Source organism: Arachis stenosperma, chromosome 3 (assembly GCF_014773155.1).
Source record: "Arachis stenosperma cultivar V10309 chromosome 3, arast.V10309.gnm1.PFL2, whole genome shotgun sequence".
Classification (NCBI taxonomy): Eukaryota; Viridiplantae; Streptophyta; class Magnoliopsida; order Fabales; family Fabaceae; genus Arachis; species Arachis stenosperma.
Genome location: NC_080379.1, coordinates 170,391,892 through 170,416,210, shown reverse-complemented (window position 1 = coordinate 170,416,210; position 24,319 = coordinate 170,391,892). Strand labels below are relative to the sequence as shown.

General features: G+C 35.3%; 3 protein-coding genes across 4 annotated transcripts; all 3 read left to right on the top strand.

Moving 5' to 3' along the window:
- Positions 1–1,567: 1,567 nt before the first annotated feature.
- LOC130968282 (U-box domain-containing protein 6-like) lies at positions 1,568–6,238 on the top strand. The gene is made up of 6 exons (XM_057893470.1): positions 1,568–1,839; positions 2,453–2,546; positions 2,947–3,132; positions 3,264–3,371; positions 3,476–4,635; positions 5,144–6,238. The coding sequence occupies exons 2-6, from the start codon at positions 2,496–2,498 to the stop codon at positions 5,937–5,939; spliced, it is 2,301 nt and encodes a 766-aa protein (XP_057749453.1). The 5' UTR covers positions 1,568–1,839; positions 2,453–2,495; the 3' UTR covers positions 5,940–6,238.
- Positions 6,239–9,376: 3,138 nt separating this feature from the next.
- Positions 9,377–17,250, top strand: LOC130969729 (probable pre-mRNA-splicing factor ATP-dependent RNA helicase DEAH4). 2 transcript variants are annotated; one of them, XM_057895591.1, is made up of 16 exons: positions 9,377–9,673; positions 9,773–9,865; positions 9,982–10,086; positions 10,223–10,440; positions 10,683–10,735; positions 10,842–10,958; positions 11,375–11,466; positions 12,158–12,244; positions 12,359–12,573; positions 12,927–13,019; positions 13,209–13,332; positions 14,410–14,554; positions 14,880–14,949; positions 15,879–16,027; positions 16,290–16,465; positions 16,589–17,250. In XM_057895591.1, the coding sequence occupies exons 1-16, from the start codon at positions 9,465–9,467 to the stop codon at positions 16,737–16,739; spliced, it is 2,097 nt and encodes a 698-aa protein (XP_057751574.1). In that variant the 5' UTR covers positions 9,377–9,464; the 3' UTR covers positions 16,740–17,250. The 2 variants fall into 2 exon arrangements, with proteins under 2 accessions (XP_057751574.1, XP_057751575.1); XM_057895592.1 differs by having other exon boundaries at positions 14,413–14,554; positions 16,589–17,249.
- Positions 17,251–18,817: 1,567 nt separating this feature from the next.
- Positions 18,818–23,661, top strand: LOC130968709 (lipoxygenase 6, chloroplastic). The gene is made up of 9 exons (XM_057894119.1): positions 18,818–19,280; positions 20,468–20,745; positions 20,868–21,105; positions 21,224–21,559; positions 21,650–21,735; positions 21,804–21,911; positions 22,000–22,301; positions 22,399–22,665; positions 22,771–23,661. Exons 1-9 carry the CDS (start codon positions 18,860–18,862, stop codon positions 23,528–23,530), a joined length of 2,796 nt encoding a protein of 931 aa, XP_057750102.1. The 5' UTR covers positions 18,818–18,859; the 3' UTR covers positions 23,531–23,661.
- The last annotated feature ends 658 nt before the right edge of the window (positions 23,662–24,319 follow it).

Genomic DNA, 24,319 nt, shown 5'->3' with positions numbered 1-24,319 from the left:
TCATCTTCTTCTTGTTTTTGTTCTTCGTTCTTCTCTTCTTTTTCTTCTTTCTCTGATAATTCTTGTTTGACTCTCTTAACTTGTGTCATAGTTAAACAATTTTGGTGTCAACATTGAAAAGCTTCTGAATCACGATTAAAAAATTTCGGTACTATTTTTTTTTATATATTTTACTTAACTCAAAACTCCTCATCTTCTTTTCTTGTTCATTTTATCTTTCTTATTTTACTTTCTTATAATTCTTCTTGTTTTATCCTATTAACAAGAATAAAAAAAAGAAAAATAAAACAAATAAAAAGAAAAAATATATAATTCTATAAAATCACCAAGAAGCGGAGGAGAAAAAGAGAATAAAAATGCAGCAACAACATTAGCAATAAAAGAACGATGATAAAGAGAAAGTACACAAAGAAAAAAAAACACAAAAAAAGGAAGAGGAGGAACGTGAAATATAATCGTTTACGTTAGTTAGTGGGGATAGTTGGAGCATGTATTCATGCTTTCACTAATGAAAATGATTTTTGTTGGATTTGACCAATTTAATTAGATTTAATTGTTAAAAAAATTTAGATATATAAAAAAATAGATAAAATTAATATGGAGACAAAAACTAAATACTTATCAAATGTCCTAGTTAACTCAACAAATTATATCTATAATATCAAATTTTAAATCTAAAATTTTATAAAATGAAAAAGAATATTTAAGCTAAAATATAATCTTCTATTAATTTACTCTAAAAATGATTTTTTAACCTTAGGCCTAAAAATTTCTACTATTATATATTTTAAGTTCATCTCATATGTCTTGTTAACTGCATAAATTAAAATAAAAATGTAATGTTTAATAAATAAAAAATTTAGAGAATCAAACTTTTAGTTAGGTAACATTAATCAATTTTAAAATTTAATATTTATATTTTAGAGTGTAAAATTTAAAATTTATAAGTTAAGATTCAGAATTTAACATAAACAGAATAATTTTAAGCCAAAAAAAATTAATTATTTAATATTGCTTTTAATAATTTTTATAAAAAATATTAAATGACCCAACTTTTAGATCTGAATGTGATTATATACCCTAAACAACACTTTTAACATACTACTATAGAAGCCTAAATCAAACTTTTAGTTTAAATACCATGTGGAGTGCAAAAGGACAAAAATGTCATTATACAGGACTGCGTGGCGACAAACGAAGAGGTCGGCAACTGTCGGCCGATGAACCGGGAAAGGGAGAGAGAAAAAAAGCAGTGAAAATTCTAACTCCCTTCCCTTTCAATCCATTTTCTTTGTCCAAAATTAAAATAAAAGAAAAAAAAAAAACAACAATAATTTCATCTCTCCAAGACAGAGCGCTCTAGTGGCAATTAGTTTGTGTAATAAACAGGTCGAAACTTTAAATTCAAAGATTATCGGTCTTAATATATGTGTAATAATTTCATCCCAAAAATAAAACGAATAAAACGGACACATAATAATATAATATAATATAGTTACATGATTACTTCTTTAATTTTCAAATAACTAATATTATATTATATATTAACTAACTAAACAAGTTTTTAACAATTAGACTCAGTCAGACAGTCACTGAGTCTCACAGCATAACCAAATCTCCATCTCCCTCCCCTATCTTCCTTCATTCTTCTCCTCTCTCTTTCTCTCACAAACGTCGTTCTATTTTGCTTTCGATTTCACTCTCAGCGTGTTTCACTCTGTACAAATCTCTCCATCTTCTTACTCAACTCTAAAATTTCTTCCATTCTGCAACTCTTTCTCTCTGTTCCTTTTTTTCTTAAATGAAGCCTCCTTGGCCGCGATTTGAAGTTTCTGCTTGGTACGTCGTCGTTTTGCTGTCCAATATCCAATCCTTGCTCCTTCTACTTATCTTACCTACGTCACTTGGCTTCTGAATCTGATACTTCTCTTGAATAGTTATTTAATGGTTTTTTAAGCTGTTAACGGTTTTTGTGTTTCAACCTTTCTATACTTCTTCAAGCGCTGAAGTTGTGTAAATGAAGATCTTAGCTGGAAACTTAAAGCCCGGGTTCTTTTTTTTTTTTTGGTTGAAATCATTAAGGTGTTAAGTGAAAATTAGTTTCGATGGATTAAGCTTCACGGAGATGATTTATTTCGAATTTGACATATCCTTTTCGTCTTTTGCATTTATTCTCTGATCCCTCAAAGTTTATTTTCAAAATTTGAGCAGCGTGTAGTTACGTACTGTATTTTCTGTTAGCTGTTGTCTCTTCAATTCTTGAAGGAAAGTGTTAATTAATTGCATACTATTTGGAACGAAAAAACTGCTGAAAATTTTAGTTGACTGCAGCGATATGGACTGATGCCGTTTTGATTCCGAATTGCTAAGATTTTCTATTTTCTATTTTCTATTTTTTTTTGGCTCTTTTCTGATTTTTTCTTGTTTGCATTTGATTCATTGGCTAAAACAGTTGAGATTGGTTAGCACCCAGAGTTTACAGGGAGATTTGAACTATGGATGTAGCTGAGTATGAGGAAAAACAGTTTTCAGCAAGTGATGCCAAGGTATGATGATTGAGCAGTAATTGCTTTGACTATATGAACAGTCGATATGGCAAGGTCTATTTGAGGACTCGAATTTGGTAAATATTTGTTTCTTTACATTTTTTGGATTCAATTAAGTGGAAAATCGAGACAAACATTTTCTTTTTCGGAAATTTATTGAGTGGCTATTACAAACAGTTGAATCTGCACTACTGGACAGGTCTTTTTTTATTCGGTTTATCGCTATGGCTACTTTAGCAAATATTTGCGTCACTGACCAAATGAAAAAAGAAAAGTGTTAATGATCGGTCTTTCTCTGGTTTTAGTGTCATGGTTTCCTGTCTGTTACAAGTTTTATGTAATTGTTTCTTTAATTTTCTGTAATGTAATCTAAGCAATATTTATTTGGTTTCTGATGCAGTTACATGGACAGATGTGCAAGGCGCTTTCTCTGATATATTGCAAAATATTGTCGGTATTTCCTTCCTTGGAAGCAGCTCGGCCTAGGAGCAAATCTGGAATTCAAGCATTATGTTCTCTGCACATGGCCATAGAGAAGACTAAACACATTCTTCAGCACTGCACAGAATGTAGTAAACTTTACCTGGTATGATTTATTTCTCCATTATGACCTGATCTCTGGGTATCTGATGATTCTTTTTAGCTTGTTCATCAGGTTATTCATTTGTTGGCTGGTCTAAAGTCATTATCTCACAAACGGCAATACTTACGATGCAGGCTATAACTGCAGATTCTATTCTTCTAAAATTTGAGAGGGCTAAATGTTCTCTCAAAGATGGTCTTAAACGGGTGGAAGATATTGTTCCACAATCTATTGGGTGTCAGGTACTAAACTTGAAGATTGCTGTTTATATAAATGCATATTCACAAATTTACTGTTTTTGTGTCAATACTTAAAGTTGACCTTTGGTTTGAATTTATATGTTCAGATTCAGGAGATTGTCAATGAACTTGCAAGTGTGTCATTTGCACTTGATCCATCAGAGAAGAAAATTGGTGATGATTTAATTGCATTGCTTCAGCAGGGAAGAAAGTTTAATGACTCTAATGACAGCAATGAACTTGAATCTTTTCATCAGGCTGCTAGCAGGCTTGGAATTACATCTTCTAGAGCAGCTCTTGCTGAAAGAAGAGCTCTCAAGAAGGTCATAGAAAGGGCTCGGGCAGAGGAAGACAAGCGGAAGGAATCAATTGTTGCTTATCTTTTGCATCTTATGAAGAAATACTCAAAATTATTTAGAAATGAGTTCTCAGATGACAATGATTCTCAGGGTTCTGCACCTTGTTCTCCCACTGTTCAGGGATCCATTGAGGATGGTGTTCCCGGTGTTCATTGTCAGGCCTTTGACAGACAGTTTTCTAAACTTGGTTCCTTTTGTTTTAAGCCAAATGATATGAAATCAGAGCACATGCCCCTTCCCCCTGAAGAGCTAAGGTGCCCAATATCTTTGCAACTTATGTACGATCCTGTAATCATTGCTTCTGGGCAAACTTACGAAAGGTTATGTATAGAAAAATGGTTTAGTGATGGCCACAGCACTTGCCCAAAGACCCAACAGAAGCTCACACATCTCTGTTTGACTCCTAATTACTGTGTGAAAGGTCTTGTTGCTAGTTGGTGTGAACAGAATGGAGTTAATATTCCCGAAGGCCCTCCTGAATCTCTTGATCTTAATTACTGGAGATTGGCATTCAATGAGTCTGAATCCACAAATTCAAGATCTGCAAACAGTGTCAGCTCTTGCAAGTTGAAGGGTATTAAAGTGGTTCCATTAGAAGAAAGGGGTACCTTTGAGGAAATTGGGCGAAATAGGGCTGAAAGTGTGTCTACACAAGAGGAAGATATTGCTCAGTACTCAAGCCTTCTGGAAATCTTGACCGAGGCTAATAGTTTGAAGAGGAAATGTAAAGTGGTTGAACGATTAAGGCTGTTGCTGAAGGATGATGAAGAAGCAAGGATTTTTATGGGGGCTAATGGCTTCGTTGAAGTACTTTTGCGGTTTTTACAATCAGCTGTGCGTGAAGGAAATTTGATGGCTCAGGAGCATGGAGCAATGGCTCTTTTCAACCTGGCTGTAAATAATGACAGGTTTACTGCTTCTTTTTTCCCCTCTATTTTTGAAATAGTTTTGAACCATTAATGTAGTTCCTAGTAAACCATTTTATCCTGTTTCACATCATTGGCATATAGCAGCTTTTGTTTGGATTCCTGCACTTGGACAAAAGCTAGCAATATTGTTATTGAAAATGCTTTTATGCTTCATATTGAAAGTAAATCGATTTTATTAAAAAGTATTGATAATGAGTTCCAAAGTTTGTGTGATTTATTAGGTAATATGTTTCGATGTAATAATTCCCTCCACTATTCCTTCCACATGCACATGGATATACATAATTTCTGTGGCATTTATGCGCTCTGGTTCTTCATTGTCATATTTAAACAGAAAGAGAATGACGTTGTACGTTAGCTTTTCCAGAACATGCATAATATTAACTTATGTTTACTTAAAAATTGTGTTAACATCTGAATATTCACAATTACGTTTAACAAGGTGAAAATCATCGACTTAAATTTTATGCTTTTAACCTCTCAACAGAAATAAGGAAATCATGTTGGCGGCAGGAGTATTATCATTGTTGGAGGAAATGGTTTCAAATACTCCTTCGTATGGTTGTGCAACTGCCTTATACGTGAATCTATCTTCCCTTGAAGAGGCCAAGCGTTTGATTGGTATGAGTCAGGCTGTTCAGTTCTTAATCGAGCTTCTTCAAGCTGACACTGATATTCAATGCAAGCAAGATTCTCTCCATGCTCTCTATAATCTTTCCACTGTAACCTCCAACATTCCTTACCTCCTTTCATCCGGCATCGTTGGCGGCCTACAAATTCTTCTTGTGGACCAGGGCGATTGTAGTTGGATAGAAAAATGTATAGCTATTTTGATAAATTTGGCTTCTTCCCAAGATGGGATGGAGGAAATTTTATCGACTCCAGGAATTATAGGCGCATTGGCTTCAATATTGGACACAGGCGAGCTCCTAGAGCAAGAGCAAGCTGTCTCTTGCCTCCTGCTTCTATGCAATAGAAGTGAGAAATGTTGTGAGATGGTGCTACAAGAAGGTGTCATCCCTGCATTGGTTTCAATATCAGTGAATGGAAATCCAAGAGGGAGAGATAAAGCTCAGAAGCTCCTGATGCTGTTTCGAGAGCAGCGGCAACGAGACCATCCGCCAGTGCAAGCTGACGCACATCATTGCCCTCCTGAAACTAACGATTTGTCAATGCCGCCTTCTGAAATGAAGCCGCAATGCAAGTCAATGTCTAGAAGTAAGACAGGGAAAGCTTTTAGCTTTTTCTGGAAAAGCAAGAGCTTTTCTGTCTACCAGTGTTAAGCTCCAAAGGTTTGTAACTTGTAAATCTCTGCATTTCGCTTCCAATGGGTGCTGCTTATTTTTTGGTTTCCAAAGCGAAGAAGTGATGTACAGGCCTGTGTAATCTATGGATTTTGTTCTCTCTCTCTCTCTCTCTTACATTTCTTTTTTTTCCGGGGGGTATTTCATCGAGGCTCAAAGTGTAAGATTTGCTTTTTTCCAGCTACGGGCTTACGACAAACCTGAATAATGTAAATTACGGTGTTTCTGTTTTGAAAAGAAGCTAAGTAAGCATATTCTCATAAATCCATTTGCTTCAATTCAAGCCTCAACTTCATGCCTCTCCTACGTCGTCTTTGACCCGTAATTATTGGCTCGAAGTGTGCAGAGTGTACATTCTTTTATTAATATCGGTTTCTATGATTAAGATTAAAAGACACTGATATTAAAAGAAGGTTTCTGAACATCCAAACTCTGCATCTGATTTCTGATATTTTTAGTTTTTTTTGTCTGTTTTCTACTTTAAAACTTAGATTCTTTCTTTCTTACCTTTATTAATTTGATTGAGAATTTTTGGGTGTTAAAAATGTCAAGTTGCCTGATCTGCGGTCAAGAATTGCCTTTACGTAACGGTATCATGTGATGGTTCAGTTGTTGGAGTCAAATATCCAACGTAAGAAATTGTCCTAAGGTGCGAATTCATTCTTAGCACAGTTGCTTCATTTGTGGTTATGTCATCAAGCCAACTTGAACATAGATCAGAGGGAATCCGTGAAGCACTATCAGAATTCAGGAACATCGTTATTGATGACGATCATGATGATTTGACTTTGTCACACTCAGGATCCAAACATACAGCAACCAAAACTAAAATGGATATTCTTCTCTGTTGGGTGTTGACTTTGCAACATGCAGATGGACGCACCAAGTGCCTATCTTCCCGGAATAATTCCTAGACGAATTATTTTATTTTGTGATAAGTTCTATTGTACCCTCAACACTCAATAGCCCCTTAGCTTCATTGATAAGGAGGCTGCTATGTTATTAATTTCTCAACATCCTATAGTTCTCCTCTATTGTTGGAATTGAAAGATTCACACATCCAAAATCAATAAATTTGTATTATTATACTAAGTAAATCATTGCCTATATATACACTGTAACTCAATAAGTGGTAAGAAAGGACTTGATTGCTTTGTTGGACAAAATTAAAATTACAGAGTAACAAGCTACTTTCAAGAATGTTTGGGTAACATTGAAACAAAACTGCAAAACAAATAAATCAATAAAAAAAAAAAATACTAGAAATGGAGATTCTAGTTAGCTAGCTAGCTAATTGCATTATTCTTCATGGTTTTCTAGAAACGACCTGGGTTCATGAGCCATGAATCAAACAATTTCAAAAGAACATCACCACCCTTGTTACTTTCACACTTATCATTCTCTTCAACTTCACTTCTTCTATCATCTTGCTTCCTTTCCCCTTCTTCACTAACTTCACACAATTCACCTCCATCAACCTCCTTCTCATCATCATCATCATGTGGATTGTTCCCTTCTTTGTTACCACTCTCCAGTAATGCCTGCTTGTAAGACCCTTTTGCGCAACTCGGCAACACTGCCGCTGCCTTCTTGTCGTGAGTCCCTTTGATTTCAGCCTCCAATATAGGAGGAAAGTTTTCCAAGGAAATGTATCCAGAAGAAGAAGATGAATCAACACCTATGGTTTTCTCCTTTGTTCTTATTGAATCTCCACGCCCCCAATAATGATCCAAGATAGAAGCAAAACCATTCAACATTGATATGAAAAGGGTCATTGCCCGTTCTAGCAATGGCACTTTGTGGATCACTGCTAGGACCTTGTTCACTGCCCCATCAAATTTCTCTGGCATGGAGGCTATGATTAGGACTAGTTCATCGACTTTGTCGAAGGCCACCGCAGAGGATGGGAACACTTTCTCGGAGATTTTCTCTGCTGTTATGATGTGATCATCCATGAAGGATAGTATGGCTAGCAATTGGCATTGCATTGCATAAATAAGGGGTGTGGTGGATCTCGAAAGTTTTGCAATTATCCTTCTCAAGTTTGCACCCAATGGACCATTGACATTCTGGGTTTTTCCAATCGCAATTTCTGCCATTGCTATCATGGAAACTCCACATGCATGTAATGGACGTTGCCTTGAACTCATTTTTGTGGTTCTTGTGTTTCCGTTCTGAGAAATCACAAGAGAACAAAACTCATGAACGTGGGACAACACAAATTAATTTTGCATTGGTCTTAATTATGTGTAACTGTTCCTAAATCTTGACATTCTATGGCAAATTTGTTTCATGCATCTCATTATTAATTAATTATTACTATTGTTTTCTGTTTGTTGTTCAATCCATCTTATGAAAACCAACGAGAATGAATTCCATTGTAGCGAACAATTAGTAACGCAGTTAATTAAACAATATATCCTTATAAGTAAAAGATAAAATAGTAATTTTTTTAAAAAGAAAAACCATCAAGATTTGATAGAAACGATTGACAAAAACGATCATCTACAAGATTTTGAGACTTACTTGGGAAGGGAGAATGGATGTAGGCATTATTTGTGATATTGGTGCAGAAGCTAGAAGATGATAAGAGTCAGCAAACAGCAAATAAGTTGCCCCTTTCAAATAATGTATAGATCTATCATCATTTCGTTTGCAATGTTGGACCAACTACTTAAATATATACACACAAAATAATTAAAGACCTTATAAGTTCCAAAAATTGAACAATTAACTTGCCCCAAAGTTCATTTTCCTAGCAGCTCGGATATTGAAGTAGTCAAATTTGTATAGAAAAAGATAGACATTAATATTCAAATTTATATAAAAAAAAATAGTAAGATATTTTAGTTTTTTTACAAATTTTATTATCCAATTAGTTTTTAAGATTGTATTTTGTTATACAAATTAATTATTTTTTTTACTGAAATTTAATATAACAAAATAAAGTGCTTGTTTCGAAGTCATTATCTTAATAAAAAAAGGTCTTTTTAAATAATTTTTTTTTATTTTTTAACGTGCTTGACAAATTTTTAATAGTAAAAATAAAAATACTAGAAAAATAAAAAAAAATCTTTTTTTAGAAGCTGTGATTTATATTTTTTTAAAATATATTTTTTTAAAATTTTTTTTATATAATAAATAAACAAAAAATACTTTTATATTATTATATCCAAATATAATTGATAAATAAAAAAATACTAAAATATAAAATTACTTTTATTTTTCATAAAATCTTTTAAGAAAAATAACTCTAAATCTTTTTTTTATAGTTCCGCCCAAAAAATTAGAGAATAATTTGATAATTAAAATTTGTGATATGTGATATACTGATATCTCTAAAATAAAAATAAAGTTTTTAATAAAATTTACAATGTAGATTTTGAAACAAATGCAATAACTTGCTCCCTCTCAGTTTAGGAGGCCAGTCTTCAGCAGAGAGTATTTACTATTTAAGACTCTGAAGGGTCCAACTTGCGGTTTCTTTTCTTTCGGTTTCACTTGATGGATTCGATGGCAACACTTCCAATAGTGCAATATGAAGAAAAGATCATTGAAACTGTTGAGCGCAATCCCGTCGTTGTTGTCATCGGAGAAACCGGTTCCGGAAAGAGCACCCAGCTCTCTCAGATGCTCTACCGCCGCGGCTACGCCGATTCCGCCAGAATCGCCGTCACTCAGCCCCGCCGTGTCGCTGCGGTCACCGTTGCAAGGTAATTAACCAACTCCTCTCTCTCTACTAAAATCCCAAACAAATTTCTGAGCTTCGCTTTCGCTAATACGCCGTCGTTTTGGCTCTTACTTCATCGCAGGCGCGTTGCGCAGGAGCTTGGCGTTCAGCTTGGAGAGGAAGTTGGATATGCCATTCGATTCGAGGATAGAACTTCACACCGCACGCGCATAAAGTAATGGCATTCTATAATTCTTTGTTCACCGTTTGAGTTGGTTTGGCTTTTATTTCAATTGGTTTCTGACTGGATGAATGGTGGCGATTGATTTGATTTTATTTGATTTTGGTTAGATATCTTACCGACGGGGTTCTGCTCCGCGAGAGTCTGGTGAATCCTGAGCTGAATGAGTATTCTGTCATCATATTGGACGAAGCTCATGAACGGAGCTTGAACACGTAAGAGTTAAAACATGTTGCATTTCAGTTGTATCTGCAGACTTTGTAGTATAGTCCGAGGTGTTAGCTTTGGATTGTATATTTGTTTGAATCAGTGGAGTTTGTTTATGCAATCTTGATTGGTATTTTGTTTCAGGGATATATTGATGGGGCTGATGAAACGCTTGGCTAAAATTCGTACTTCCAATCTCAAAGTCTTGATCACATCGGCCACTCTTGATGGTGATAAAGTTTCAAATTTCTTTAGGGACTGTCCTGTGTTGACCATCCCAGGAAAACTGTACCCGGTTGAGATACTTTATAGCAAGGAGCGTCCGTCAAGCTATCTTGAGTCTTCTCTGAAAACGGCTATTGGTATGAAATGACATGTTAACCTCAGCTGCATTGCAATGTATATTGGTTTAAATTGTATCAATTGTTAATAATCTTTCTAGCAAGGGTGTATAACTAAAATTTTCTGATTGCATTTTGATGGATTCATGCATAACATATTAACATGTCTATTTATCATGTATTGAGATAACGTCTCATGAAAACTGGTCTTTTCTTCGAGGAAGAAGATGATCATGGTTAAAATAATTGTATTGGTTTTGCAGATATACATGTTCGCGAACCGGAAGGGGATGTCTTGATATTCATGACTGGACAGGTGAACTTTTCATCATATGGTATTTACCTTATACTCTAGAGTGTAATTTCAATCCTTTATTTTCTAAAATGACGCAATGGTTGAGCATGCCTAAATAATTTCACAGGATGATATAGAGAAATTGGTATCTAAGTTAGAAGATAAAGTTCGGTCTTTGGAGGAAGGTTCTTGCATGGATGCTATAATCCTCCCCCTACATGGTTCCTTGCCACCTGAATTGCAGGCTAGTAAACTTTGTTCTGATTCAATCTTCCTAATTGAGAACTGTGCTTACCACTGGCTTGAGTTATTCAGTGCAAGTTGCAAATACTATAACTTCTATATGAACCGATATAAAGTATATCTTGGAAGGTATAATGGACATAGTTCTTAGGCTTTTGGAAATAAGTTAGTAACAAACTGCAGTGAGGGAATTCTCTAGGTATTTTCGCTTTCAAGTTGCTGTTTATCATGTTTGTTTCCTAATCATATGCAAAAGAATATTACTCAGCCTGAAATTAAAAATTAGATGCATGTGATTGCTCTTTGTTTTGGGACTATGCAACAGTTATGTTTGAGGTATTCATCAAAACTAAAGATCCAGATAATATATATTTTTCATGCATTTTAAGCTCATCCGTATCTTGTATAATCTTACAGGTGCGTGTATTTAGTCCCCCACCTCCAAGCTGTAGGCGAATTATTGTTGCAACAAACATTGCTGAAACTTCTTTGACTGTTGACGGTGTTGTGTAAGGGAACTAATATTTTGTCAAAGTTTATTGTTTTAAAATTAAAACTTCAGTGGATGTGTTGCTTATTGCAGGCCAAGGGAACTGTTATTACTTATTGTAATAATAATTTAAATGATTCTTATTTCTCTGCAGTGTTCAGTGTAGCTATTTATTATTGTATTTGTCAGAAAAAGCCTAAACTTGTTTGAAATGACAACCCGATAATTCATTTCTTGAATGTGATAAGAAGCTGATTAATGCCATGATTAAACTATTTCTGTAAAAGCAGTGTGAATATCACCTAGGGCAGCACCCTGAAGAGGATGAAAATATTGTCGCCAAAACAAGAATGAGTGCTCAATATATAGTATAGCTGACAATGCATTTTTTTTTCTTTTGACACAGTGGAAAATCACATGCAGTAATGTGGTGTTAGTTTAACTTGTTCTTTAAAATGCATGTCTTTTTCTTTTTTAAATTTGTAATGCAAATTCCTATACAAAGAAAATAAATTAATGATATTCTAATTCCTTTGCATTTTATGAGATGCAATTTTTTGTTTATTTTTTATTTTATTTATGATGAATGCCCATCACAATTGAATGTGTGCATTTCTTGATTTGATTGTACATAGAAATAGTTTTCTTGTTTAGATCAAGCACAATAAGTTGTCTCCTTACGGTTTCTGAACATATGTTGTGAATTTTAGGTATGTTATTGACTCTGGGTATGTAAAGCAAAGGCAGTATAATCCATCTACCGGCATGTATTCTCTTGATATTGTTCAAATTAGCAAGTAAGCATCATTATTACCATTTCATTTTGACTTGAAGCATGGATGCAGTGATGCAATGCTTTTACAGTCCAGGAAGCAATTTATGTGCTTTAAAAGTAATATCTTAAATTGCAGAGTGCAAGCAAATCAGCGTGCAGGCCGAGCAGGACGAACCCGTCCTGGAAAATGCTACCGTCTGTATCCTTCCCAAGTTTACAATGATGAGTTCTTGGATGTTACTGTTCCCGAAATACAGAGATCTTCTCTTGCTGGTAGTGTTCTTTACTTGAAGTCATTGGACCTTCCAGATATTGACATCCTGAAATTTGATTTTCTTGATCCTCCTTCATGTAAGATACTTTTTTCTTATTTGAAAGTTTACTAAATTATTCTTTTTTTCTTTCTTAGTAATGTTAAATAACTGAACTTGATTCTCATTTGATTGTGGTAAGTTGCTTTATTTCTTTTTCTTTTTTCACTTGTTATTTCAAAAGTTTTTGAATTCTTTCTGTGGCTTCTTCAATGGTGTTCTACTGTTACCCTTGTTCTTTTTATCGGCCCAGAGTTCTGTTCCCAACTGATTTTAATGCATATGTTTAGTTTCTCTTGATTTTAATCTTCCTGTTCCATCTTCCATGGCAGATAGTGATTTAGTGGATTTTACTCGACTATAACTTGGTGATGAATGACTGCTTTTCTGCAGCTGAGTCCTTACAAGATGCCTTGAAGCAATTATATCTGATTGATGCTATTGATGAAAATGGTGCAATTACAAGTATTGGACAGAAAATGGCTGGTAGTTATTTCCCCTTTTCTTTTTTTGGTTGAATTTTAAATTAGTCTGGAGAAATCATGCATTTCACTATCATTATCTTCATCATGAGATGTCAGTCTGAATGAGTATTTCAACAAGTTCCTTGTGCACTATTTTCTTTCTAACTTTATTAATTTTAATTTTAATTTTTTGTTTTAAAATTCTATGCAGAGCTTCCATTAGAACCTTCCTTATCACGAACCTTGATGGAGGCAAATGATTATGGTTGCATACCTGAGGCTTTGACTGTTGCTGCCATGTTATCAGCTGAAACTACATTGCTACCAGGGCGGAGGTTCTCTCTCTCATTCTCTCTCTCTCTCTCATGCATTTTCAACTAGATAACAAACCATTCTCTTTCCTTTTGCATAAATGCACAAAACTTGTGTATATTAAGGCATTTTATTTTTCCTGGCTTATAGAAATCGTGATAGCTGATGATATATTACTATTGAAAGAATTAAGAGAGGAGATAATGAAAAGATAGAGCTGCAGAGATAGGCTTTGGAATCACATGATTTCAAAAGTAGAAGTAACATAGAGTATTGGGAATGTAAAAAAAAAATATCAAGGTACAAAAATTGTAGCTTAGAGGTAAAATCAGGGAAGATATTATACCACAAGTCACATATCTGTGAAAAGATAATATACCACAAAAATTGTGTTGATTAGTTTGACATCCTAGGATCAAGGACAAATGCATTAGAGGAAGAGCTCATATGGGACCTATTTTGAAAAGATGGTATAATTTCACCTTAAGTGATATGCACGTGTTTGGAGAAGTTCTGTAAAAGTCCCAACAGGAAGGGTAGATTTGGTGAAAGGTAACAAAGAGCAAGTTAGAAGGTGAATCATCAAAAGGGTTTAAAGACTTTTGCATGTTTAACAATCGATATCATTTATGAAATAATCTAATCTATGTAGTTAATCCCATCTAGAGGGATTAGACTTTCTTTTGTTGTTACAGAATCCTCTCTCATAAACATAAAGTTAACCGTGCTGCAAATTCACACTTTGTCTCTGAAAAGCCTCAGCCATGTTGGTCTTTCCTTTCAGTTTATGGACAAAAGTACCTCTTATCCACAAGTCTTGCACACTCTTAAAATGAAAAAAAAAATGATTTCTTGGTCCTGTCTAAAGTGTGGATGCTAACACCAGCACACAAGTGACGAGGTTAGCATTCCCTACAAATAAATACACATGATTGAATTTTAACAGACTGCATCTTATAAAACATGTTTTACAATAGTAATGGATGGATAATGCATATAGCAACTATCAAAATTCTGGAATACGCCTTGCATGTAGTTTTGTGCAGTTTCCTTTTTCAAGGACTGACTGACTGAGCTGTTACAACTTTCCACTGATTCAGCAGAACTGAGAAAAAGAGGAAACACCCAGAGCCCAACCTTCCTGATGGCTTTGGCTTGGGTGATCACATACAATTGCTGCAGATATTTGAGTGCTGGGATCAAACTGATTATGACATTGGTTGGTGCAAAGACAATGGCTTACAGGTAACCCTAGGAAGTCTGTTGATGAATATTTAGTCTCAAGTTTACCACTCTTGTGGAGTATTAGGGTATTCCTTGTCACATAATCAAAACAGCTGGCTGTGCAGATATATAAGATCTTCCTGGCTTTGGATAAAGACATTTATTGTTAGTTCTTGATGTTGATGAGAATGCATGTTTGCAGTTCTACTTCACTAACATTCATCTAAAATTTCCTGTTTTCTGGAGTCCCATATAAAATACGAAGAGAAACACATCTTAGACATTTTTTTGGGTGTTTTACTTAATGAATGGTATATGTGATTATTCTGGAATTAACTAATTGCAGGTGCGAGGGATGCTGTTTGTTAGAGATGTCCGTAAGCAGTTATCTCAGATAATGCAGAAAATAGCAAAAGGTTTGTGTTCCATATTCCTGAGGAAACTGCATGCAGAAAGTGACTTTTTGCCTGATTTTGAAATTTTTTGTTTAATGGATTTTTTTGAAACTCATGTGGCAAAATGTGCATTTAAAAGAAGTGTGAAATAATGGTTGACTGAAATTTAAATGGGACATGTTGTACTTGCTCTTTTCTGTCTGCTTCCAGTTCATCCTACTTCTGTTGATGTGAACTTGGCTAATTTTGTTGAATGATTTATGAATAGAATGAAGTTTTGAACATTAATTTTAGAACGTCAGTTTTAGATTTATATTCATCAACAGTAATGTTGCTTGAACAAGTTGTGTTTACTGTAATGTCTTTTGGGGCTCTGGAGGTCAATTTACATTTCCCCTAATGTCATCTTGGGATCAGGCATTCCGAACATACTTTCTAAGCGTTGCTTTGTACGGTGTAGACTGTAGAATACACTTTCTGTTGAAAACTAAATAGTATAAGTTCATACTAACAGTTGGATCTATTTGGTTTGACAATAAAGCATCTTCAAGTTGAGAACTGTGTTAGTCTCCTTTGCACATAATTATCTTATAATCTAAGGGTATCCTGGTCAAATCTCATTTTTGTTACTTGTCATGCATGCTTACTAATAAAAGTGGATAGAAAGTAATTGATGGTTTTCTTGCATTCAGGGCTCAGTTAGTTGTTTCCAGTATTATCATGCTGTTTTCAGTAAAGATCTACAGAAACTATTGGTTTCCACTTTAGCATATGATGATATCCAATCTAATATTACCCCTTTGTCAAAAAAGATAAATAATAATAAAATAATAATAAAAGTGGAATTACATCACGGGGAAAGAAGATCTCTTTTCTTTTGTGTGTCTGTGTATTTCCTTCTCCTGTTTCCCTTTCCTCCCCTTTGCTTACATTTTTCAACCTTGCAATAGGACCACTCGATAGGAGAAGGGGAGAGTCTCGACAGGATTATCGAAATTTGAGGAAGGCTCTATGTGTGGGATATGCAAATCAGCTGGCTGAAAGGAAAATGCATCACAATGGTTATCGAACTTTGGGTTTTCAAGGCCAAGTAGTCCAGGTAATATTAATAAGAGCAAGTTTACTCACTACCCATCAACTTAAGCTTTTGGAATAGATAGTTCTTGACCGATCACTTGCTATTGCATGTCACATTGCTTTTAGCAACACATTGCTAAATATTATTTCATGTTGTGTTGGCGAGCTTTTACTTTTATACTTTTTATTCTTTAAATGGCTTCCCTTAAATCCATACACTTCACTGTTTTCAATTTTAACTAAATGATAGATATTTAGATACCTGAATCTGTAATGTGTACTAGGTACATCCATCGTCTGTTCTGAAAGCTGATGATCTGGGGAAGTTTCCAGACTATGTTGTGTACCATGAGCTAATTGCAACTCCACGTCCATACATGAGAAATGTATGTTCTGTTGAGATGAGATGGGTTGTACCTGTTATTAACAAGCTTAAGATACTTGACGTATACAAACTAAGGTAACTCAATTTGATGTCTCTGAGCTTTGAACAAAATACCGCAATTGGAGCTTTTTTCTTTTTCCCTTCTTTTCGGTTTTAAAAGGATGCGATTGTTGACACTAATTCCATTGTCTGAATCAGTGGTGGAACTGGTCCTGTTGAGGAGGAGAACGAGAGAAATGTGCCAGATTTGCCGAAGAAAAATGTTGAAGTTACTGCTGGTGTTGATGACAGTGAAAGTAGAATCCAAGCGGCTAGAGAACGATTTCTTGCTCGTAAAGGCAAGAAATGAGCGAAGATATAGCTGAGATGATGATCGGTACTTAAATTTCTGAAAGGACACTGGACCAAGATAAAATGAGACTTCCGAGCTTCAATGTTGTTACCATTTCTATTTTGTGCTCTGATGTTAACATTGGAAATTTGACCAAGAACAAGTGATGTTGGGCTTGGTATGGCTATGAAAGTTGTGTGAGTGGCTGAAAAAGTATATATACTTTTGTTCACCATGTATAATATTAATTATCATGTCATGATCTTGGGCACTGAAATGTTCCCAAAGTTGGGCAAGAAAAGAAGAAATAGGACGGGAAAGGGAGTGAACAAACTCCATATCCTTTTGACAAGTAATTGAACAACTAGCAGGGATTTTGGAATGCAACTGTAACGACAGACGTCATGTTGATAACTTGATATAGTTAATTTTTAATGGCACTTCTACAAGAATGTTCTAATTTTTATTTGTGATATTGAAACATTCTTGGAAATCTGTCTATGTATCTATTCTCTAGTTCTAAATAAGATTATCTTGAATTTGCAAATTAGCCTTATCAGCAAGTTATTGTAAAGTGCTACTGTTATAACCAAAATTGTACTGTTTCGTTTCGTAGGTGTTAATCATCGTTGTTAAAGGGCAAAACTACACAATTTTCAATGTTCCATTTCTCTCAAAGTGCGAATTCGAATTTGATTCAAGCAACAATCGTTTCTTTCTTGTAAGGTGATTAGGGGAACAAGTTTTTCGGTGCTATCAATACTAATGTTATTTTCATATAAGGACCACATACGCATACGCATACGCATGCTATGCTTATAACAGTATCCAAAGTTTCTAAGTGTTATCCAGATTTAGTTAGCAATCAGCATCGCCTTTTTAGTTTTTATTAGCATTATTCAATGAATCATCCAAATAAAAGATAAAATTATGAATAAAGAAAAAAAATGAAAAACTCATAAAATGACAAAGGAATAATTACACAAAATGATCAATCACTTGAAAATTGGAAAAGCAATGTTTGTGGAATCAGTCTGCGTCGTCGACTATGAAAATATTTTAATCATCCGTTGACTCCATTATTGAGCACGTTTAGATTGGAAATACTTAGGTGCAGCATATAGTACTCCAGATTTTATTATGAGACTAATTTTTATAAACGATAACTAAGAAGTTTTAAATTGTCAGGTAATAAAAATTTCAAGAAAATAACGAATTATGATGTGTAATGGGCTAATTTTATTAGCTGAAAGTGCACAAAATTAACATTTTTCATTCTATAATTGTAGTCTTTGCAGAGTTACGACTTACGAATTCTTATAAATAGCATTACCCACCATCATCAAGGAGGTTTAACTTGACTCCAGGTAATATATTTTTACTTTTTTTTTAATTAAATCACGTGAAATGCTTCAGTTCCCGCAATACATTTTTTAACCGTAAGTCATTGAAGTGTATTATTACATGTTCTGATTTGAAATAGAATATCCACTTTCATCTGCAGTTATATACAAAAAACAATAGTAATATTGAAGAGAAAAAGACTAGTAAGCAATTCAACCATTTTGCGCATACTACACCGGAACTATTAAGTACACAAAACATGCCAATATAACTAAATTAGAAACTCTTCACGGAGCTGGAAATTGGAATGCATCTTCTTGTGCAATTGCATCAAGACCCTTCTTTTAACAATGCATTGAGATGTATATACCTTAACAACTATCTATCTATCACGTAATATGTGGAATAGATGTATACTTTTAAGATATTAAGATACTTGTTTAAATCAATATATCAACCCGTGCTTAGTTTAATTAATGCATTATCAATATATTTAATTTATTAAAAACTCTTCCCATTTTAATCATTTTGCACGTTTAGTGTGGCAGTAGTAGTAGTCTATTTACTGAATAATGGCACATCCACTTCACACTCCAATTGTGCAATGTACTGTGCACTCGACACAGCCGTTCCATAACTCCCAGACGATCAAATCCATTAAATAAACAAGAAAGGACACATGACGACGTCATGTGATGACTATTCAATTCAGTATTAATATAATAAATATCACATAAATCATATGCTCACTATTCTTATTATTGGCTTGTTTCGTCAACTTAACTAAACATAATATGTTTGTGCTCAATCCTCCTAACTTCTCCAATCTCTCTCATCACAACAATGCCCTCTGCCGCCCATCTCCGCCCTTCTCCGCCTACAGGAGGATTTCTTTACTTCCTTCCCGGCGGAGGCCGGTGGTCAAAGCTGAGATCGGCGGCGGAGGTGCAGGTCAGGGTCAGAGTCAGAGTCAGAGTCAGAGTCAGACAGTAACATCAACTTATTCTTCGTTCTTGGAGACGAGCAAAGACAGCAATGGTTCCGTGGTTTCTTCTGGAAGGAGTGATGAGGGGATAGAAGTGAAGGCTGTGATGACAATAAGGAAGAAGATAAAGGAGAATCTCACTGATAAATTGGAGGATCAGTGGGAATACTTCATCAACGGTGTTGGTCAAGGCATTCAGATTCAACTCATCAGTGACCAAATTGACCCCGGTAATAGTTTCCTAATTGTGTGCTTATTAGATCCTAAGCTTAGCTTTGTTTACAAATTACAATCCTAAGGTTTTGATTTCATATATAAATCTTAAAGAATAATTGAACTTATATAAAGAGTAAAACTGTTTTGATCTGCACTCTGCACCAGCTTTTGACAAAGTTATATCTTTACTGCTAATAATAGCCATGTTTTGATTAATTATTCACAAAATAACACAAGAAACATATATGATAAATAATTAAATATCCATATATTAATATTAGAGAGAGGGAAGAAAAATAGATGTCAAAATAGTATTTGAAAAGGTTTAAGGAATTAGTACTTTTATTAAAATCTAACTACTATTTAATTAGCAGGAAAAAACAGTGTGTAATTTTATACAATTAAATATAATTTTATATTATTAAAAATATTAATAATGACTAATTGATAGTTACAAATCACAAAATATATTACTGATATTATTTTAGGCAAGAGTTATTTATTTATCATTTCCTATCTTACTTCTTAATCATTTCTAAAGGTTAGTTTTGTTGAGTTCTGAATTGCGGGTGTTGCGTTTATTTATTATTCTATCATCCACTTGTTAATCGTGATGTGTTTTGTTTATGGATTTTTATTTGGCCACTTCTACCTTAGACTATCCACGGCATAAGTTTGGGTCATTACCGTGAAAAGTTTCAACGGAAAAAATGCTTAATTTATCTTTAGGCGACAAGAAATAATCAATTAGACATGAGATGATCTATAACTATAAACATTATTTGAACTCATGATTGAGAGATTAAAAAGGGCATTATACTTTTTCCTTCTGCTGACTTTAAGGGAAATATACTTTACACTTTTCCAGGGTAATAAAACATTTAAAAAACATGAACTAATTAATTATGTGAAATTCATAAAAGCTTTTCGTTGGTGTTATTTTTCGTTCAGAATTTAATAATTGGTTTTAGTAACATATTTCTTCCTTTAAAATAATTTTGTAGATATATTAATTTTTCAATAAATTTTAAAAGTAAAAGAGATAATTATTTTGAGAAAAAGAAAACACTAATAAACACAAAAAAACAGCTTAAAATCTAATATATGGAATAGACAAAAGCAAAAACAATTTCCTTAGATCTCTAAATTTCTTGCCTGTAATAAATGTTCTCATTGATTCTGTCATTATCGTTATTTTCAGTTACAAATTCGAGAAAAAGCGTAGAATCCTACGTCAAAGGATGGCTACCAAAACCTTCAAAGGTTTCCTACATTGTGGAATACTCTGCTGAGTTGAGAGTGCCAAGTGACTTTGGGAGCCCCGGAGCTCTTCTCATCACCAACCTCCACGCCAAAGAGTTCTACCTCTTGAAAGTTGTCATTCATGGATTCAGCGGAGGACCCATTTTCTTCCCAGCCAACACATGGATTCATTCACGAAACGACAACCCCAAAAGCAGAATCATATTCAACAACCAAGTCAGTGACAACATTATTCCTTCAGTCCATTTGATTCTTATTAGTGGATGAATGTGGTAATAAAAAAGACATAAATCTAGAGTCTATAACATTATTGTGTTGTGTTTTGTGTTTGTGGATAGGCATACTTACCTTCGCAGACCCCACCTGGAATCAAAGATCTTAGGCTTGAGGACTTATTAAGCATAAGGGGAACTGGCAAAGGTGAGAGAAAGCAGCATGATAGAATCTATGACTATGCTACCTACAATGACTTAGGCAACCCTGATAAGGACAAGGAACTTGCTAGGCCAGTTCTTGGGGGTCCAGAGAGGCCTTATCCTCGCCGATGTAGATCCGGCAGACCTCACACCGCTTCAGGTATGTAACCGACCCTATCTAGTGGGATAAAATATAGCAGTTGTCAAATGAGACATGCAATTTCTCATAGCTTGTCCAATGGAGTGTGCATGATGTGTTGTGTGATGGATGATGTTAGATCCACTATGTGAGAGTAGAATTGAGAAGCCTCACCCTGTGTATGTGCCAAGGGATGAAACTTTTGAAGAAATTAAACAGAACACATTCTCTGCTGGGAGGTTGAAGGCCTTGTTCCACAATCTTATACCCTCAATAGCAGCCACCATGTCCAGATCAGACATTTCTTTCAACTGTTTCTCCGACATCGACAAGCTTTACACGGATGGTGTTGTTTTGAGAGATGAAGAGCAGCAGAGAGGTGGAGTACAAGATCTCTTGCTCGGAAAGGTCATGAATCAAGTCATCAGTGCTGGAGAGCGATTATTGAAATATGAAATCCCTGCTGTAATTAAAAGTATGCTAATGCTAGTGCCTAGTAGGCCTCATTACACAAGCTTGTACTTCTCAATACACTCTTTTTTCACTTGTTTGTGTTCTGTTACAGGAGATAGATTTTCTTGGTTGCGGGACAATGAATTTGCAAGGCAAGCCTTAGCTGGGGTCAATCCAGTGAATATTGAGCTGTTGAAGGTTGTTTTCATAACTTTCTTGTATTGTTTACTTTTGGTTTGTTTACTTAATCTCTCTAGTTTCCACAGGAATTTCCTATCCGCAGCAAACTAGATCCTGCTGTGTATGGCCCTCCGGAATCAGCCATCACAAAGGAAATATTAGAGCAAGAACTTGGTGGAATGAGCTTTGAAAAGGTTTGATGTATATTTCTTCCACTGTTGTTTGGCATGTTTTTATCTTAAACTCGGTTATCTCTAATACGTTTCATTTTTATGTTGATAGGCTATGGAGGAGAAGAGACTATTTGTCATTGATTATCATGACATGCTTCTGCCATTCATGAAGAAGATGAACTCCTTACCTGGGAGGAAAGCTTATGCATCCAGGACTATTCTCTTCTATGCAAAGACTGGTATGCTGTGTCCTATAGCCATTGAGCTTTCACTTCCCCAAACTCCTTCATCTGCGCAAAATAAGCGAGTTTACACACACGGTCATGATGCCACGACACACTGGATTTGGAAGTTAGCAAAAGCTCATGTTTGCTCAAATGATGCTGGCGTCCATCAACTAGTAAATCACTGGTAAGACAATTCATCATGCAGTTTATTTGAGCAAACTTATATGAATTTTCTCACATTTGGCTGAGAGCAAGAATACTTTTGTATTTGTGATGTTCAGGTTAAGGACACATGCATGCATGGAGCCATATATAATTGCTACTCATAGACAACTGAGCTCAATGCATCCCATTTACAAGCTGCTACACCCTCATATGCGCTATACATTAGAAATCAATGCACTTGCTCGACAGAGTCTAATAAATGGAGGTGGTATAATTGAGGCATCTTTCAGTCCAGGAAAGTATGCCATGGAGCTTAGTTCATCAGCTTACGAAAGCATGTGGCGCTTCGATATGGAGTCATTGCCAGCAGATCTTATTCGGAGGTAACTTTGATCCCAAGGCTTTGAGTTTGAAGCCCCCCAAGCTTTTCAAATCCTCCCCGGCTACATTAACAAGAGATTTCACTAATTTCTTAATTTTCTTTTCAGGGGCATGGCAGAAGAAGACCCTTCAATGCCCTTTGGTCTGAAACTTGTGCTTGATGACTACCCTTATGCCTCAGATGGACTCTTAATCTGGTCTGCTATAAAGGAATGGGTAGAGTCTTATGTTGTACACTTCTACTCAGATCCGAATTCCGTGACATCTGATGTTGAGCTCCAAGCATGGTGGAATGAGATCAAATTCAAGGGTCACTATGACAAAAGGAATGAACCCTGGTGGCCTAAACTGGATACAAAGGAGGACCTGTCAGGTATCCTCACCATAATGATATGGGTTGCTTCAGGTCAACATGCTGCACTAAATTTTGGGCAATACCCTTTTGGAGGGTATGTTCCTAACCGTCCTACCCTAATGAGAAGACTCGTTCCTCAAGAGAATGACCCTGAATACAAAAAGTTCATTGAAAATCCTCAGCATGCATTCTTGTCATCCCTGCCTACGCAACTCCAAGCTACAAAAGTGATGGCTGTTCAGGACACACTTTCCACACATTCCCCTGATGAAGAGTACTTGGGGCAAGTGAACCCTCTTCACTCTCAATGGATCAATGATCATCAAGTGTTGAAAATGTTCAACAAATTCTCTGCTAGATTGGTGGAGATAGAGGAAATAATCAATGCAAGGAATAAGGAGCCAAAATTGAAAAACAGAACCGGTGCAGGTGTCCCACCCTATGAACTGTTGCTTCCATCGTCAGGTCCAGGTGTAACTGGTCGTGGAATTCCCAACAGCATATCTATATGAATATTTGTTAGGGTTGGTTCCCATAATCTTCCCTTGCTTATGATGTCTGATATTGAAAGAAACCGTGTATATGCTATGTATGTAATCAACTAATCATGCATAATTTTTTATGGATAGTCGAAATTGTCAAATTGATGAATCCTTTTATGTGATTGGATGCAACAAAGAAGCAAGTAAGGATATAATATAATAAAAAATAAGAATAAAATCCCAAATTAAATTTCAAAAGAAAAAACTGCTATACCGATCATCAGATAGCTGTATGTCCTAAAGGGCAACTTGATCCATCGCTCTCAGATAGAGACACTATGCGCATAAATCGCGAAGCCGAAGCATGCACGTGCTTGATGCTTCTGTGATTCTGAACTCATGGTGTGGTCCCCGACTTACCGCTCTGAGACTTGTAAATTCTAATTAAGTAATCACACGAGAAACCCCAAGTGGGAAAAGGACAACCGGCACCAAATTTAATCGCATCCACACCTATCTCTCACCAAATATATATATTTGGACAGGCATCTGCATTCCCCACGAAAGTTGGGAAAATAATGGATTCGATTTCCCATGTCACCCTCTGCCCAGCCTTTCAGATTAAGAAAATACTCTTAAACAAGCAAACTAGGAATATAATTAACATAAAACATAAACTACCTACCTCGCGGGTCCACCATAAACTACCCAGCTCATCTAACGCTTCATATTACCCACGGAACCCCACGCCCCATGAACCATGCCACACTGTATCACTACTTCCTTGCTAAAGGGAAAGACAAAAAGGCCTGTCTACAA